Genomic DNA, 18,162 nt, shown 5'->3' with positions numbered 1-18,162 from the left:
ATATGTATATGTGTGTATGTGCTTAAAAAACCAGAAAGTTAAAAGACATAGGATTGAAGAAGATAAGTACAGATAAATGCAGCAATAAAAATGTTTATATAGAATGTATTTTCATAACATTAATTTTTGAAATTTTAATTCTAGGATGTAGTTTAATACACATATGTCAAATTAATAAAGTTACAATCAGAAATACAGATAAGACTTAATCAGATACCTCACCAAAGACTGTATCTGAAATTCTAATTAGCACCAAAGAAAAGTACCCAGTGCTACTAATCATCAAAGAGATTCACCACACCAGAGCAGGACTGTTCATCATTCTAGGTCCAAAGCATATGTTAGGCCAGGAGTGCCTCAACCCTACTACTAAGACTTGAGAATCTGACTCATATCACACGGTCTTTATTTACACTCTAACCAGCAAGCACATGAACGATTCCCAGGCATGTGTGGGTTCTGCAGGCTGTTGACCCTACTGGTTTTTGATATGTTGTCCCATCCCCTTTAGTCCCAGCCTTGCTTATTTCCTTTAAGAGCCATTGTCCATAGGCTTCTGGATCCCTCCTTTTCTTTTTCTGTGTAGCTCCACCTTTTCCTATATACTACCTGTGAATTCTAGCCACAGAGGTTCTCCTGAGGTTCAGCCTTGGAGTCCTCACCTCAGTGATGACTGAGCTCACGGTCCTCTCATACTTCCCTGCATCCAGGAAACTCCCTCCAGGCAGTTATTTCAGATGATTATAAGGATAATTGCTTCCTTTCTACAAGAACCCCAGTCCTGAAATGCCTGCTGTAGGATTTCTACAAACAGATAATGTATTTCTCCTGGTCTCGTTGTGTAAAATGGGACTATGGAGTCTCTAGTAGTTTACTGAAGCCATGAGCCAAAGCCTATGTATTAGTTGCTTCTCTAATTGCTATAACCAAATATCTGACTAAAAGCAACTAAAAAGGTGGAATAATTGATTCTGGTTTACAGTATGAAGGCATATTCCACCAGAGTAGGAAAGGCCTGGTGGAAGAAAGCGCTCTTGACAGTGAATGCAGATGCATGAGGCCGTTTCCTCTGATAGGGATGGGTCAGGAGACAGAACAAAAGAGAAAGCCAGCACTCAACTAATTTTCTCCATTTGTTTACTCCAGGATACCTCCAATGGGATGGTTCACTGACATTCAGGGTAGTCTTCCATTCACAGCTAAATCTTTCTACAGATAACACCAAAGACTCATCCAGAAGTGTGTCTCCTTGGTGATCCTAAATTTGGTCAAATTGGCAATGAAGATGAAGCATCACATTCTTTGTTTATTTTTTTGTCAGCCAATTTAAGCTTATTTATTCTTTCTTTCCTGAAGCACCTGAACAAAGTTCAAAAATGTTAATGATAAGTAAGACATCAACATCTTTTTCATGTTTTCTTTTGCCCAAACAGATATCATTGCTAATAGACAAGCAGTCTCATCTTTTTTTTTTTCAAAATTAGTACCGAAGTGAAATTTAATTTTAAAAGTGAGTACAGTAGTCAAAACAAGGAAATTTTTTTGCTAATTTTAAACATACTTACTCATTCTATTTACTACTCAATATCAGCCCTTCCTTTCCTCCTAGCACCCCCCCACACAAGTCCTTTCCCCATTTCCCCCTTTCCCTTCTTGAGAAATGGAAACACACACACACACACACACACACACACACACACACTCACACGGACTAGGAACATCCTCCCCCACTGAGGCTAGACAAGTCTGTCCATTTAGGGGTGTGGGACTCACAGCCAGGCAGACAAGCCAGGCAGGCAAGCAGGCAGGCAACAGGCTAAGGGACAGCCCTTGCTCTAGTTGTGTGAGGGATCTGCATGAAGACCAACCTGCTCGTCTGTTACATATGAGCAGGGGGCCTAGGTCCAGACTGGGCTCCCTCTTTGGTTGATTCATTTTATGGGAGCTCCCAAGGGTCCAGGTTAGTTGACTCTGTTGGTCTTCCTGTGGAGTCCTTGCCCTCTTCAGGTTCCTCAGTCTTTCTTGAAACTCTTCTGTAAGACTCCTCAAGCTCTATGTAATATTTGGGTATGAGTCTCTGCATATCTTCTCTATGGCTGCTGGATGGGACCACTTAGAGGACAGTTATGCATGGTACCTGTCTGCAAGCATAACAGAGTATCATGATTAGTGTCAGAGATTGGTTCTTGCCTATGGGATGGGTCTCAATTTGGAGCAGTCATTGGTTAGCCAATACCTCAGTCTCTGCTTTATCTTTGTCCCTGCACACCTTGTAGGCAGGACATATTTTGAGTCAAAGGCTTTGCAGGTGGGTTACTGTCCTTATTCTTCCACTGGGAGCCCTGTTTGGCTACTAAAAGTGGCCACTTCAGGATCTATATACCCCACTCCTTAGGAATCTCAGATAGAGCCGCCCCCTTACACCATCTGGGGCCTCTCCCCATCAGAGGTCTTTGGCACCTCCTAGAGATTGACCCCCACAACCAATCTCTCTTCTCTCCCCCCTGCTCTCCATACATATGATCTCCCCTTGCCTGACGTGCACCCATCCCCATTCCCTCTTTCATCCATTTCTCTCCTTCCACCGACCTCCAATATCTATTTTGTTTCCCATTCTGAGAAAGAATCAAACATCCTCACTGTGCTCTCCTTGTTATTTGGCTTCTTTGGGTTTGTGGATTACAGCATGGTTATTCTGTACTTTATTGCTAATATCTGATTATAACTGAGTACATATCATGCATGTCCTTTTGGGTCTGGTTACCTCACTCAGGATGATATTTTCTAGTTCCATCTATTTGCCTGAGAAATTCAAGGTATTGTTTTTAATGGCTGAGAAGTATTCCATTGTGTATATATAGCACATTTTGTGTATCCAATCTTCAGTTGAGAGACATCTAGGTTGTTTTCACTTTCTAGCTATTACAAATAAAGCTTCTAGGAACATAATTGAGCAAATGTCTTAGTGGGATGGTGGAACATCTTTTGGGTATGTGCCCAGGAGTGGTATAGCTGGATCTTGAGGTAGAACTATTCCAAATCTTCTAAGAAAGTGCCAGATTGATTTCCAGAGTTGTTGTCTAAGTTTCCACTCCCACCAGCCATGAAGGACTGTTCCCCCTTGCTCCACAACCTCACTAGTATGTGCTGCCCTTTGAGGCTTTGATCTTAGCCATTCTGATAGGTGTAAGCTGGAATTTCAAAGCTGTTTAGAGTTGCATTTCCCTGATAATTAAGGACGTTGAACATTTCCTTGGGTGTTTCTTGGCCATTTGGGATTCCTCTGTTGAAAATTTTGTTTAGCTCTGTACCCTGTTTTTAATTGGATTATTTGGATTGTTGGTGTCTAGCTTCTTGAGATTTTTATATCTTTTGGATATTAATCCCCCGTTGGATATAGGGTTAATACAGATCTTTTCCCAATCTGCATGCTGTCGTTTTGTCCTGACAATGGTATTCTTTGACTTACAGAAACATTTCATTTTCATGAGGTCCCATTTATTAATTCTTGACCTTAGTGCATGAACCATTGGTGTTCCGTTCAGAAAATTGTCTCCTGTAGAGATGATTTCAAAGTTATTCCTCACTCTCTGTTCTATTAGGTTAACTGTGTCTGGTTTCATTTTGAGGTCTTTGATCCATTTGAACTTGAGTTTTGAACATTTGGACTTAAGTTGTGAACTTACTTGTATTATTTTACATGCAGACATCCAGTTAGACCAGCACCATTTGTTGAAGATGCTCTCCATTTTCCATTGTATTGTTTTGGTTTCTTTGTCAACAAATCACATGTCCATGGGTGCATGAGTTTTTTTCTGGGTTTTCCATTAAATTCCATTGATCCACTAGTCTGTTTCTATATCAATACCATTCTGGTTTTATTACTATTGTTCTCTAATACAGCTTGAAATCAGGGATAGTGATATCTCTAGAAGTTCTTTTATTTTTCAGGATTGTTTTATCTCTCCTGGGTTTTTGTTGTCATTGTTCCATATGAATTTGAGGATTGTTCTTTCAAGATCTGTGAAGAACTGTGTTGGAATTTTGTTGGGAACTACGTTGAATCTGTAGGTTGCTTTTGGTAAGATGACCATTTTCTCTATGTTAATCCTACCAATCCATTAGCAAGGGAGATTTTTCAACCTTCTGATACCTTCCTCAATTTCTTTCTTCAGAGACGTGAAGCTCTTATCATACACTTGCTTGATTAGAGTTACACTAAGGTATTTTGTGTTATTTTTTGCTATTGTGAATTTCCTCAGTGTCCATTGCTATGTCTCCCTTTTCATTTCTGATTTTGTTAATTTAGGTACTGTTTCTGCCTTTTAGTTAGTTTAACTAAGTAAGTAAGGATTTGTTTATCTTATTGATTTTATCAAAGAACCAGTTCTTGGTTTTGTTGATTCTTTGATTGATTGATTGATTGATTTCAATCCTGAGTTTGATTATTTTCTGCCCTTCTAGGATATTCAGGGTTTGTTGTAGCAAGATAGCTGGGCTCTAGTGGTGCCATATTGCCCTGGGCCTTGTTGATTGTGTTCTTACACTGTCCTTTAGGCATCTGGTTTTCTCTGGTGTTTGATGGATTGTCCTGATGGCAGCAGGACTTCTCAGGAAGATGGGAGGAGCAGTAGACCAGACAGTCTAGGTCAGGGTACCCTACTCTGCTGGCTGTGTCCCAATAAGACCAAGCTGGGGTGGCAAACAGATAAAACTCAGCAGATCTAAAGCAGGATGCATGTTAGTGCAGGGTTCCAAGCTGATTACTTTCGGGGCCCCTGAAGGGAGGTGGACACTCTTGGAGTCCCACAAGGCTTGTCCAGACTGAGAAGCAAGGCCAGAATTAGACAATGGTGCTCAGGGGACCTCGTGCATGCCGTTCACTAGTTCTACCATTCTTGATGTGTTCTGTTCACTCTTAGTAAGACAGTGAAATTGGAAAAGTCATAATCGTAGCTTTTCACAGAAGCCCTTGTCTCACCTAATCGTCTCAGAAATTTGAGCCATCACAAAACCTTAAGGATAGATATTACTTACATTGTTATTTCCATTTTACAGGAATTAAAACTGATATTCAGAAGGACTAATGATAGTCATTGGCTAGTACATTGAGTAGCTTATATATACATGTGGTTTCTTGAGTACACATGAATTTGTACCGCAAGGCTTCAAGTATAGCATTTTTTAATTACATAAAAGACAATTGAAGGCAAACTCGAGGTTAAAATGTTAATTCATGCAGAATATTTAGTTATTTGTAAAATCTTCTTAAGAGAGGTAACTGCTATATTACAAAGAGAAAGGGACAGAGACAGAGCAAGAGACAGAGAGAGGCAGAGAGAGAGGGAGAGACAGTACATGTTTATATGCAGGAGTCCACGTGTCTAGTGGAAATGGCAGAGCAGCCTACTGACAAACTCTGACCTTTGGGGATTCCCTGTGGCTTTGCCTGCAATGCAGAAGTTGCATTCATTTCTCAGCTTTTTTATTTGTGTCCTAGGGTTGCCTTGGAAATTTTACACAAACTGGGAGAGTTAATACAACAAACCTCTCCTAGATCTAGATGCTAGATGGTCTGCATCAGATTTCAGCACTTCTTCTTGAACCCTAGACTCTAGGGAAGAATCTTCATTGACTCCTTCTGCCTTCTGGTGTATAGTGGCTATCTGTGCTTGTGACTGCCTCATTCTAGTGTCTATCTCCATCCTTATATGACTTCTACCCTCTATGCATCTGCTTTTCTCAGGGCTTGTCATTAAAGTTAGGGTTCACTTGAATCCAAGGTGATCTCCTGTTCAGATGCTACCTTAGTTACATCTGTGAAAACTATGTTTCCTAAAAGGGCTCTCTAAGGTAGGGACTTGGGGGAAGTTTTCTTGGGGATAACATCCACTGCAGTCTCTTTGGGAGCAATGTGATTCCTCCAAGGTGGCCACAGTTTAAGATTCTGTGACAGGGACAAGTGAGCCATCTCAATAGAGAGGGAGCTTGGGTACCTCTGTGTTCATTTCCATTCCTGTTGATGTTTAGGAAGTTAATTACCAAGCATTTCCCTTTCCTGTGCTGCCTAAACTCTCTGTGCTACAACAGAGTCTTATTGCCCTGTGATGCACACATTCACCTTCTTAAATTATTTATAATTCATGGTTTGGAAATAACTCTAGAAATCCAAATCTGAAAAAGACCAACCTCTGACTTTTCTATCAAACCCTGAGTATGTCTTCTATCCAGGACTTTATTTTTCCCTTAGGGCAGCAAGACAACCCCGGGGTCTGCACCCCTCTTCTTTCATTCCTTTCCTTCACATGTCTAGTGACCAGCTCTTCTGTTTTGCAACTTCCTTTGAACTTCTTTCTCTGCCACATACATGCACTAGCTTTTTAAAATTCTCTGTGATGTTGCCAATTAAGTGTTTTAAGCAATCTGGAGCTGAATTTGGAAGGCATCAGACATAATAGCTGTGCTATTACCACAGTTTACCAATGTGGGCTCATTAGCAACAATCTTTTCTTTTCACCTTGCCACAACATAATTAGGTTATTAATTAGAGCAAGAGGCATAAGTGTTCTTGCTTTCCCTTATTACCATATGGAGAGAGGGTCAGGCCCTTTGTCACAGTTCCTGATAAATTGCTCCAGGGTGATATATTTAAATCTTTATAAAATGATATTTTCCTTCACTAAAAACTTGTTCTCTTTTAAATGTTTTCTTAGGACCCAATGTTAATAACTTTTCTGTTGCAGTGCTAAAACACCACATCCAAAAGTGGCTTATAGAAGGAACAGTTAATTTTGACTTATTGTTCCAGGGGAATACGAGTCCGTTATGCAAAGTAGTCCATGCAAGGCATGTGTGGTAGTAGGCAGGCCTGGTGGCCAGAGCAAGAAGCTAAAAGCTGACATCCTCAACTGAAAGCATGAATTAGAGAGAGAAAACTGGAGATGACATGAGGCTTTAAACTCTCAAAGTCTACTTCTAGTAACAGACTACGGTTAGCAAGGCCATGCCTCCTAAACCCTTCCAAAGAGTGCTACCACCCAGGGACCACATGTTTAAATATTGAGCCTATGAGTGGCAATTTCATTCAAAACACTACAGTTCCCACAACACTGAAGCATTAATGTGGCCTCATGCAGCCTCGGGGAGAGGCAGTAGACAATAGATGGTTGGATTCACAGTCCCTTAGAACACACTTCCTGGGATTGAGGCTGCTCATTGGGTGACATCCTGTGTATATCTAATCTCTCTGCCTCCATTTCCCTACCTGGAAAAGTAGATAATGCTTAGACCAAAACCTTGCACATAGTGAGCACTAAATATATGTGAACAGTTATTCTTGATTCACTATATCCAAATAAAAGCTTTTGGCTCTTCCTGTGAAAAAGGCACATTGATATTATTTCCTTTAAATGATTCCATTTAAATTAAATGGTGCCAAAATTCATATGTTGACAAAGAGAACAATGCCGAGGGTGGATACCTTCTGTTCATCAGGGGTATCAAGTAGATCCACACACACAATACAGAAAATTCACTTACCAATACTCTTGGTCACCCACCTGAACTTGGTGGTGAGAACTCATTGCTGGAGACACTACACACTTAGATCACAGAACAGGAGAAATTGAGCTGATACAAACCTAGAAGCTTCCTCTCTGCTGAATAGCTTTAATCATGCCGTAAGTGCTATATGGGCTATTAAGGGAGAGAGAAAAGTCATCAAAAGTCACACCCAGCTGTGACCTCTGAGCTTTAATATCAACTGTCTGGTAAGATATGCCCATCAATGCACTAGGGGCATGAAAGCTATGTGGATAACCAACTACTTTCTGTTTGGATTTAAGGCCACTACACAGAAAGAAACTTATACCTGATATTGAAATCTTACCAAGAACCCATGTCTGGGAAGCTTGTACACCCTAAGGGAAACCTTACTTCTGTTATTCTGCTCAATGGAAATTACATCAAACTGCCTTCTAACTAGTTAACCTTATATCCATAGGTTAGTGTAGCTTTCACTCCTCACTAGATATGATCCTTATTACAGTGAACATAGGTTAACATAGAGACTCACAGTTAGTCAAATTCCAGAGAATAAGTGACTGTGGAATGACCAGGTTCAAATGGGACATTATATCACAGTTTTCTGATGTAAACATGGAAGTGTGGGTAGAAAGATTTTAAGACTGAGTCTGCTACAAAAATATTTCTGGACATGGCAAGGTCATGCTCATGAACACATAGGAGCTGTGACTGCCTGCGTAAGACCTACAGAAGATCAAGCCAATCTACATTACAGAATGGATGGGCGAGGAATTCTTGAGGCCCACAATTGGAAGAGAGCTGTTGGCAGTTGATGACTGCTGAGGGAGAGACAGTTTTCGTCTGAGTGTGGCCCATGGTTGATTGTTCATGCTTCTGTGACTGCCCCCATATCCATGTGTGTATGGACAGCTCTAATTAGACACAATGGGTTATAAATTTCTTTTTAAAAAAAATGAAGAGGATATGAGGTTAGAAGAGGCATGTGTATTGGGAGTCCTAAGAGAAGTTAGAGGAGGTGGATATGATCAAAATATGTTTTGGACATGTACAACATTCTCTTTTAATTTTTATTTTATTATTTTTAATTATTAGCATGTGTACAAATCTATGGTATTGGATCCGCTGGACCTGGGAGTTGCAGGCTATTGTAACCTGCCTGAAGTGGGCATTGGAATCCAAGTGAGGTCCTCTTCAAGAGCACGAACACTATTACACCATCTGTTCATCCCCATATATGACATGCTTAAAGAATAGATAAATACAATTACACTTTTAAAAGAAAATCAATGTGAAATCCAACCCCCAGTACCTCAGAATGTGATCCACTTGTAGAGAGAACCTTTAAAGAGGTCACCAAGCAAAGACAAAGTCATCAGAATGAGAACCTAGCTATGTGATTGATGTCCTCGTAAAAACAAGGATCTAGGATATAGGGCAGACAATGAGAAAATGATGAGAAGAGAGTCAGGCAGAAAAATGGTGCTCTACAAGCCAAGAAAGGGGTCTAGAGTAGACGCAACCCTTTCTAGTCTTCGAAAGAAACCAACTCTACAAGCACCTTGATTTTAGACTTTTAGCCAGGAACTATAGAGTAGGCTCCTGCCACTCTGTATCCTTATTACAGCATTCTAGGAATCTGATATAAGTAGTTATAAGAACATGTCTATCTCCAGGAAGCATGCAGTGTGACCAGAAATACATGGCATTCCACATATCTCTGATAGAAAGTAATAGGATTTCACCACTGCCTTAAACCGATTATAAAACACAAAGGTTTTATAACATACCTAAACCCAATGACAGGAACATCAACAGTGTTCTCCATCCCAATATCTCTTGCTTCTGCCCTTTTCTCCTTCTCTCTCTCTCTCTCTCTCTCTCTCTCTCTCTCTCTCTCTCTCTCTGACTGTGATGTCTAGTTCTCTCCTTCTCTGCTTTCTTCTCCTGATCTTCAGCTTCCTCCATTCTGGTTTACCATGCTTCCCTAACGCAATAAATATAATCCAAGTAGAACCTAGGCTTGAGCGTTAAAGGTATAAACCACCTCTGCGCTAGGGATACAGCTCAGGTGTCAGAGTGCTTGCTTAGCGTGCACAGGCCTGGATTCCATTCCTAGCACTAAATAAAACCACTGTAGTGTATAATGTATAATTTTGGGACTTAGGAGATAGAAAAAGGAAGGTCAGCAATTCAGAGTCATCTTCTGCTATGTAGTGAATTTGAGTTCAGCCTACATTCATTATTTACAACCCTGTATTAAGAAACAAAACAGAAAACAAAAAGATACACCTCCCTACAAACAAACTGCATGTCTTGTTTTAACTTCTCATTCCATCACCTTGTATCAGATGCCTTCCCATCAACTGTGACCAAAGCAGCACAGGCATGGTGCTTCACTGCAGCTATATGTGTGGAAAAGACGAAGCAGCCATTACTAAGAAAGGGATAGTGGGCTGATTGTTTGAGGAGTGTCCTGTTACCAAAGTCATACAAAGGGAGGCATGAGGCTGATGAACTTCACAGTGCAAAGCTGACAGCAGGGAAATCAGCCTGTTAACATTTGGCATCTTCTAGTAACAGCTAGTGTGGCTTCTTCTGCTTCTGAGGAGGCAGGAGAGCTGTGATCATGACAGTGGGCTCTTGAATCAGAGACTCATAGGTTCCAATATGATGTGTTCATCATGTGATCCTGAGCATGTCACCTGCCTCTCTGCACCTCAGCTTCCTTTTGAGAAGGGAGATAAATATTCCATTTCCAAGTTTGCAATGAGGCCTGATTATGCACTGGATAATACACAGAAGCATACAGTAAACACAAATGTCCTACACTGGTGTTTGATGCCTTCTGTTCTTGTTTTGCTTTCTTCTCCAGGCTGAGTTCTCTGAGCTGAACCTGGCTGCTTACGTTACCGGAGGCTGCATGGTGGACATGCAAGTTGTGAGAAATGGCACCAAAATTGTGCGGTAAGCAGACCTGAGAGACAAAACCTATCTGAAAAGTGTACATGAGAAACCTCACAAAGACACCTCCACATCGGCCTGTCTGGTGCCTGTGGCCACTTTCAGGTGCCATGGGTACATTCCTGTGCCAACTGATTTCCCCAGAGCCCCAGGGGCCCTGTAATAGAAAGGATTAATGACACAAATACACGGAAAGCAACTGTGATGTCCAGAAATAAAGCTTGGGATGAAAGGCATGGGTTCTGGTTGTGGAGCTTTGACCCTATTCTGTCTGTATTTGGTTCCTTTTGCTCTGTTTCTTAGAGGCAAGGTGGAGATAGCAACACTGCAGCCAGGGGCTGCCAAAGCTTCCAAAAACTCATGCGTGTGAGAGTAGCATCTCCACAGTGTAAAGAGCAGAAAGAGCAGAACCCATCCCAGTAACACCACAGACTAAGCATTCAGAAAATCCCCTCTAACCACAGCAGAACTAAAAGCCCTGGGTATCAGATTTTCCAGAAATCTGTGTAGGATGTGTGCTGAGCTGGAGAGGAAATGAGAGAATTCTTTGGAAGTAAGAAATGATAAGTATGCATGCACAGGAGAGATAAAACTCACATAAATGCTGTCCTGTATGGTTAGGCTCTGGGAAAAAAAAGATGCACAGGCTAATGTGTGAAGGTCTGTATGGCCAAGAGATGAAGCTCAGACCTGGACAAGTAGGAAAAGCAGAAGCTCTGGTGAAATGGTATATATATTTAGCATCTTGTCAAATGGTAGGATCTGGGCATTGAGCTGGGGAGAGGGGATGAGAGCTCTGCAGGTTAAAAACAGCCTCTACAGGTAACGATAGGAAAGCAATGGAATATGGTTAGGGGATACGGAGTGTTAGGCTAAAGCAGTCATCTACTGCATGCTCTCTTAATGCACGAACGACATTGTGTGGCTTTCTATTTCCAATAACAATAGGCCAGATAATGTGAGCCCCCACTAAAAAGTAGTTTCCAACAATTGCAATGCTTAGAAGCCTTCAGAGAGTTGGCATAACAGTAATAATTACCAGGGAGACAATAATGGGACAATGGAAGCTAAGAAAAATAGACAAAAATTGTTATTATTTGAATGTGAAATGTTTCTATCTTGGGCTCATTTGGTTGAACATTTAGTCTCTAGCTGGTGGGGTTTTTTGTGGGAGTTAGCCAAATCTTTTGGGATGTGGGGCCAAGCTGGAGGAAATAGGCCATCAAGGTGGGCCTTGAAAGTTGTACCTATCTTCAGTTCTATCCAGTTCTCTCTGTTTCCTTATCAGGCACATTGTTGCTGTGGATGTGTTCCCACCATCATGGGCGCACTAGGGTCATACTTTCCCCATAATGATGGACTGAAATCCCTCTGAATCTGTGGTCCAAAATCTGTTTTTACTCTCTTAAGTATCTTCTCTCAGGCTCATTTGTCACAGTGATGGGAAAAGCAGCTAATACAAGTACAAAGGCCACCATGTCTTTAGACTATGTGCTACTTGTCCCAGATAGCATTAGACTGACTATGTGCTACATGGCCCAGATTAAAAATTGGCTTTGATAGGCTAGGGAAGGAAAGGGAAAAGGAAGTTAACCTTCAGGCCCACATGTATTAAAGAGGGTTCATGGCTCAACACACACACACACACACACACTGAACTAAGACCTCATAGAAGTCCACCCTCAATGTGAACATGAAACCAAAGTAGACGAGTTCTCACAGATTGAAGTGGGTGAGGCCTAGGAAGCCTTTGGCATTGGACTTGATGCAAGCTCATCACAAGCGTGCCAGACGTATAAGAAAACCCTTTATAAAGAACATACTTTCAGGCTATGCTTCACAGACATATTTATACAATAGCTAGCACATGGTTGGAATTAGCTAGCCTCAGTGCCAGGAATTAGCAGAAATAGGAAGAATAGACCACAGGAGCTAGACTTCAGAGAGACTGGACACTGCAGTTGCCAGACACAGATTAGTAAAAGAGAAAGTGATGTATATATCATGAGGAAAAGAAAATTAAGTTGGAAAATATTTGCAGAGAACAGGGATCTTTAAAAATAAGCATTCTAGTGTGAACCTCTGCAGATCTTGTGCGTTCTGTCACTGTGTCTGAGATCTTGTATCTGCATCAGGCCTGTTGTATCTGGAAAATGTTATTTCGTTCGAGTTGTCCACCAACTCTGACTCTCACAGTCTCCCAGCCTCTTCTCCCAGCCTCTTCTTCCACATAGACGTCTAACCCTTGAGGGAAGGGAAGCCATACATCTCACTTAAGGCTAAGGAGGCCAAAGTCCCACACTCTCTGTCTGTTGTCCAAATGTTATTCTCTGTGTTAATTATTATCATCTACTGCAAGAAGACGCTTCTCTGATGAGGGCACAGTGACTCACAGATCTATGAACATAACAATATGTCATTAGGAATCATTTTATTGCAGTGTTCAATTAGCAGAATGATTGGACTGGATGTTCCCCTAGGATCCATCATCTATCTACGTACTTTCAGATTCTTGACCTCATTAAAAATGTCAGGATATGGATTCCATGTCATGGAGCTGGCCTTAAAACAGAGAAGGGGAAGTGGGCATAAAGTCCCACCCTTAACAAAAAACATATTTGCATTGATAGCTGTTGGGAGAGGAAAACTCTGTTTACTTCAATGGAATGATACTGGGTAATATCAACATACCACAGGTCAGGCTGCATGCTAAGTAATAGTCAACCAATACAAATTGACTCCATGTTTTTTATTGTTTGGTTGATTTGATTTGATTTGCTGTTACTGGTGGTGGTGGTGGTGATGTGTTATTTTTATGTTGCTGTTGTTGTTACTGTTGTCTTTGCTATTGCTGTTTAGTTTGGTTTTGTCTTTTAAGAGAAAAACTCAATACAAATTTGGATAGCTAGAAAAGGGGAATCTGGAAGGTGTTGAGGAAGGGAAAATATGACCAACACACACTATATAATAAAAATGTAAATAAATAATGTTAAAAATTAGCACTTCTAAAAATGGAAAACTGTAGTAGCCAAGTGATTGAATGTGTTGTGTTTAACAGCACATTAGACACAATTGGAAAAGCACTCATGGAATTAAATGAATTGTCCTGAAGGAAGCAGAGAAAATGGAGAGGATTAGAAATGTATAAGCATCGGGTAGGTCTCAGGACACACTAGAGTTCACTTAATCATAGGGTCAGAAGAGAATTGAAAGAATCAAAGAATGAACCAGAGGCAGGGGTGCAGAGAATGATTCCTGCAATATGATATGCCTGACAGAGTCTCCACATGGTTTAAGCCAGATTAGGAAAAAGAATTCTACACCCAGGCATGTCCATGTAACTGTAGAAAGAGAAAGAAAAACATCTCAAGAATAAGCAGAATTAGGAAGGTAAATTTATTTTATTGTAATTTCAGTGGTCGCTTTCAGAGTGCCATGGTGAGAACGTCTTCAGGGCAGTGAAGAAAATTAGTTCCCAACCTTTACTTCTGCCTCTGGGGAAATAACTCACATGAATGATGAACAAATAAAAACACAAAGAGTAGATCCTCGATAAGGGAAACTCTCAGGTGTTTAGGAATAGGAAAATGATCCTAGAGAAAAATAGGCTGCTCAAACTAGTGTAAGGGAAAGGAGAGGGGTGTGTGTGGGTAACTGTTGTTTTCAGACAGTGATAATAGGTAAGCCACTTGTAGGGTAGGTCAAAATAAAGTGTCTCTGTATAAGCAGGTAAAGAGCCACTCCCCAGTCCACTCTATCATTGGGCATGGCCATGGAACTACTGTCCTGTCTCCTAGTTTGCTTTTGCCATTCTGCTGTCCTTGAAGTCATGTCTTTGTTTCTTCTTTGCCTAGAGGTTTCCTGAGCCTTGTAGGTGTGGGACCTACACTGATAACCTGACACCTCTCCCCCCAAAACACAGATAAGTCAATCCACTTTCAGATATGTAAATTTCTAGGAATTACTCTCTCATGGATAATTGTGAAACTGCAACCTCTGCACAGGACCCCTAGCATTTGTTAAGTATTTGTCACACACACACACACACACACACATATATATTATATATATATATAACATATATATGTATATGTTGTATATTAATATACATAATATATAATACAAAATATGATACATATAATGTATAATTATATATCATATATTATATACTATATATTATGTATTATATATGATATATACAATATTTGTATAAAATATAAAATGTCATTTATATACATAAATATATACATATAATTTCATTAAACATGAATGATCTAAATGTTCTAATTAAAACAAAACAAGTATTCAAGGGTAACATTTAAAAGGTAACTACATTCTATTGAAAAGATTAGTAGGGCTATAATAAGGCAGAACATTTGAAAATTAAGTGGGGAGATATACCAAAACTTTCAGATTAATAAAGGGCTGAGAGCCAGGTGTGATAATATAGGCATGTAATACCAGAATGTGATAGGATGAGGCAAAATACCCAAGACTTCCAGCCTCCCTTATGCTACACAGCAAGTTCCAAGCCTGAGAGGTAGTACACTGGAAGAATACTTGCCCAGCACTTTCTAGAGGCCCTGGGTTCAAGTCCCACTATCACCACCAAAATACAAAAAACTGTTTATTACCCAAGCCACCTAGAGTTGTCCATATAATGATGACATGTCTCTAAAAACAAACAAAAGTAGCTAATACAGCTATATTAATATCCTGGGAGTTGGGGAAATGGACTTTCAGGTGAAGTACGTTAACCAAAGAAAAGGAAGTTATTGTGTTATGATGAAACATTCGTTTATTAAGGAGAAATAAAATTCCCATTTTTACAAGCAACCAAGAACAGATACCACAAATGTAGTGTAAAGACTGATGTAACTAAAAGGGAAAATAAACAAGTCTGCCATCAAGGGGCTGTTTCGAGAGTGCTAAAATATGCTACCTGCACCGTATGTTCTCATGGTAGCCACAGTGTGCAGTTAGTCCGTAAAACCTTAGGAATCAGTCTGTCTTCATGTTCCATATTACCGATGCTTATATCCAGTGTCTTGAATTGAAGGAATCCCCTTCCTCATACTAATTGAGATGCCTCCATCTATGCCATTAGTTCTCAATTTTGAGAGCAGATTAGAGCCCCCTGAATTCTAAGTAAGACTTGTGATCAACAGGAATCCCTGAGGGTAGAATACACACAGCAGTGTTTTGAAAGCTATCTAGATGATTCCAGTAAGCAATATTCTAGCTTCATTTCTATAACATAAACCATTCTATACCTTAACATAAAGCTACTTAGGGGACAAAGGCTTTATTTCAGCTTACAAGTCCAAGGTATAGGCCATGATAGCAAGGAAGTCAAGGCAGCAGGAACTTGAGACAGTGACCTCACATCCACAATTAAGCACAGAGAGAAGGGTATGCATGCATGCTTGCTTGCTTGCTTGCTTGCTTGCTTGCTTGCTTGCTTGCATGCACTCAGTTAGATTTCTCAACTTATAGAGTTAGTTTAAGACATCTTACCTAAGAAATGATGCTGCCCATGAGGACTATGTCTTCACACATCAATTAATTTAATTACGATAAACCTTCACAGACAAATCCACAGACCAACCCACTCTAGATGGTCCCTTCTTGAAACTCTCTTTCCAGGGAATGCTAGCATGCCTCAAAATGACAATTTAACCGAAAACCACAACAAGCAGCCATCTATTATTTTTTTCTACAGAAGTTTTTACTTGCGATTAGATCATTTGAAAAGCCAAGGAGTCTACCAAGTGGGCTACCTGAAGGCAGGAATCATTTTGTGAAAATAGACATCCTCAAGTTGCCTTCTAGGCCTGTAGTCTTTCTTCAGAATTTACACAATTGTTCTCAAAAGTGAGTTTAGGGAAATGACCTAGGTGTTCATTAATGATCTTGTCTCTTGGCATTTATGAATGACAGGCTTTTAATACATTTTTACTTAATTGGGTTTCCTCAAAAATTGTTGTGTTAAAGTCCTCACCACTCATACCAGAAAATATGTATTTATCTGGAAGCAAAATCCTTCTGGATATGAGAAGTTAAACTGGGTCATACTTTAAATGTGTAGATGCACAATCCAATATCACTGGTGTCTTTGTAAAAAGTAGTGTTGGCAAGATATGGTATCACTGGCCTATAATCCCAGCAACTGGAGGCTGAGGCAGGGGGATCTGATGTTTTGAGGTACATATCAAGTTCTAGCTCAACCTAAATTTTACAAGACCCTGTGTCTAAAATGGGGACATAGAGATACAAGGAAAATGTTGTATGATTATGAAGGCCAAAACTGGCGTGATACATCAACAAGTCAAAGACTGCCAAGGATCTCCTGCAATAATGGGGAGCTAGGAGATGGACAGACGACATATTCTTCTCCAGAAGGAACCAGATCTGCTGACATATCTATTTTGTACATCTGGCCCCCACAAGCATGAGAAGATGGATTTCTGTCATTTGAAGCTACCACAGTGTGTTAGCTTTCTTACATAGTTATCAATCATAGGCCTCTCAAATTGCTAATCCAATCTTCCTACCATCTTGTTAACACACAAATTCCCATCAACTGGGTCTTCAGGCAGGGCCTGGGAATCTAATCTGCTAGATGTTGCTGGCCCTGTATACTAAAACTGAACATCAATGATTTGGATAATTTCTGAAAGGATGATGATGAAGAAGAAGAAGGAGGAGGAGGAGGAAAGGGAGGATGAGAGAGGAGACTGAGCAGGAAGAGAAGGTGGAGGAGGAAGAACCAAGGCTTTGAAGACCAAAGGCCAATAAGACCAAAGCTCTGGGTCCAAGGATCCCATAAGGATCTTACTCTGTCACTATTACTTACTTTTCTTCTTGTTTGACAAAGTACATGACAACAGCAACTTAGGAGAGGAAGGATTTATTTTAGTTCAAAGTTTAAGAAGGACTGTGGCCCATCATGATGGAGAAGCATAAGAGCAGGAGTGTGAGGAGCTTGATGACATTATGTCCACATTTGAAAATAGAAAAGATAGGAAGTAAAGCTACAGAGTCTCAAGGCTTATCCCTAGTGACCCACTTCTCTTATTGAGGTTCCACCTTCTAGTAGGCATGGCAACCCTTTTGATATTGGGATACAACTTTGCCATTTACAAAATTCACACCAAAGAACCATGTTGTTGAGCTACAAGCAAATGAACAAACAAAACCACACGTACAAACATCTCGTAATGTTTGTTTTATTTGGGGTTTCTAATGCTGTAATAAAACACCGTGAACAGAAGCAAATAAATCCTTTTGATGAAAGGATTTATTTCATCTTATAGCTTGTAGTCAGTCAGTCCATCATCCAGGGAACTCAAGGCAGGAACCTGGAAGTAGGAACTGAAGCGTAGGCCAGGGAACAATGATGCTTGCTGACTTGCTCCCCATGGCTTGCTCTATCTGTTTTCTTATATCAACCAGGACTCCATGCCCAGGAATGGTGGTGTGTTTTATGAGGTAGGATAGTGCAGTGGGTTGGAAAACTTCAGCCGGCCCATGCTGAGGCATCTCCCTGAACAATCAAGCCATGTGACAGACTTAATGTAAACAAGGATTATTGGAGGGAAGGGAAGGGGATCTAGGGAATTGGGTAAAGGCAGAAAAGAAGGGACAGAGAAGAAC

The 18,162-nt window shown here is 40.5% G+C and overlaps 1 protein-coding gene across 3 annotated transcripts in view; it reads left to right on the top strand.

Annotated features, from left to right (window-relative positions):
- The window catches only part of Syn3 (synapsin III), a 416,223-nt gene that overhangs the window by 52,890 nt on the left and 345,171 nt on the right, over positions 1–18,162 (top strand). For all 3 annotated transcript variants that reach the window (XM_028776968.1, XM_028776969.1, XM_028776970.1), the window contains exon 3: positions 10,418–10,509. In XM_028776968.1, coding sequence (XP_028632801.1) covers positions 10,418–10,509 — 92 coding nt within the window. The remainder of the gene's footprint in view (positions 1–10,417; positions 10,510–18,162) is intronic.

This window comes from Grammomys surdaster, unplaced genomic scaffold (assembly GCF_004785775.1).
Source record: "Grammomys surdaster isolate TR1022 unplaced genomic scaffold, NIH_TR_1.0 275, whole genome shotgun sequence".
NCBI classification, from domain to species: domain Eukaryota; kingdom Metazoa; phylum Chordata; class Mammalia; order Rodentia; family Muridae; genus Grammomys; species Grammomys surdaster.
This window is presented reverse-complemented; position numbering and strand designations above follow the sequence as displayed.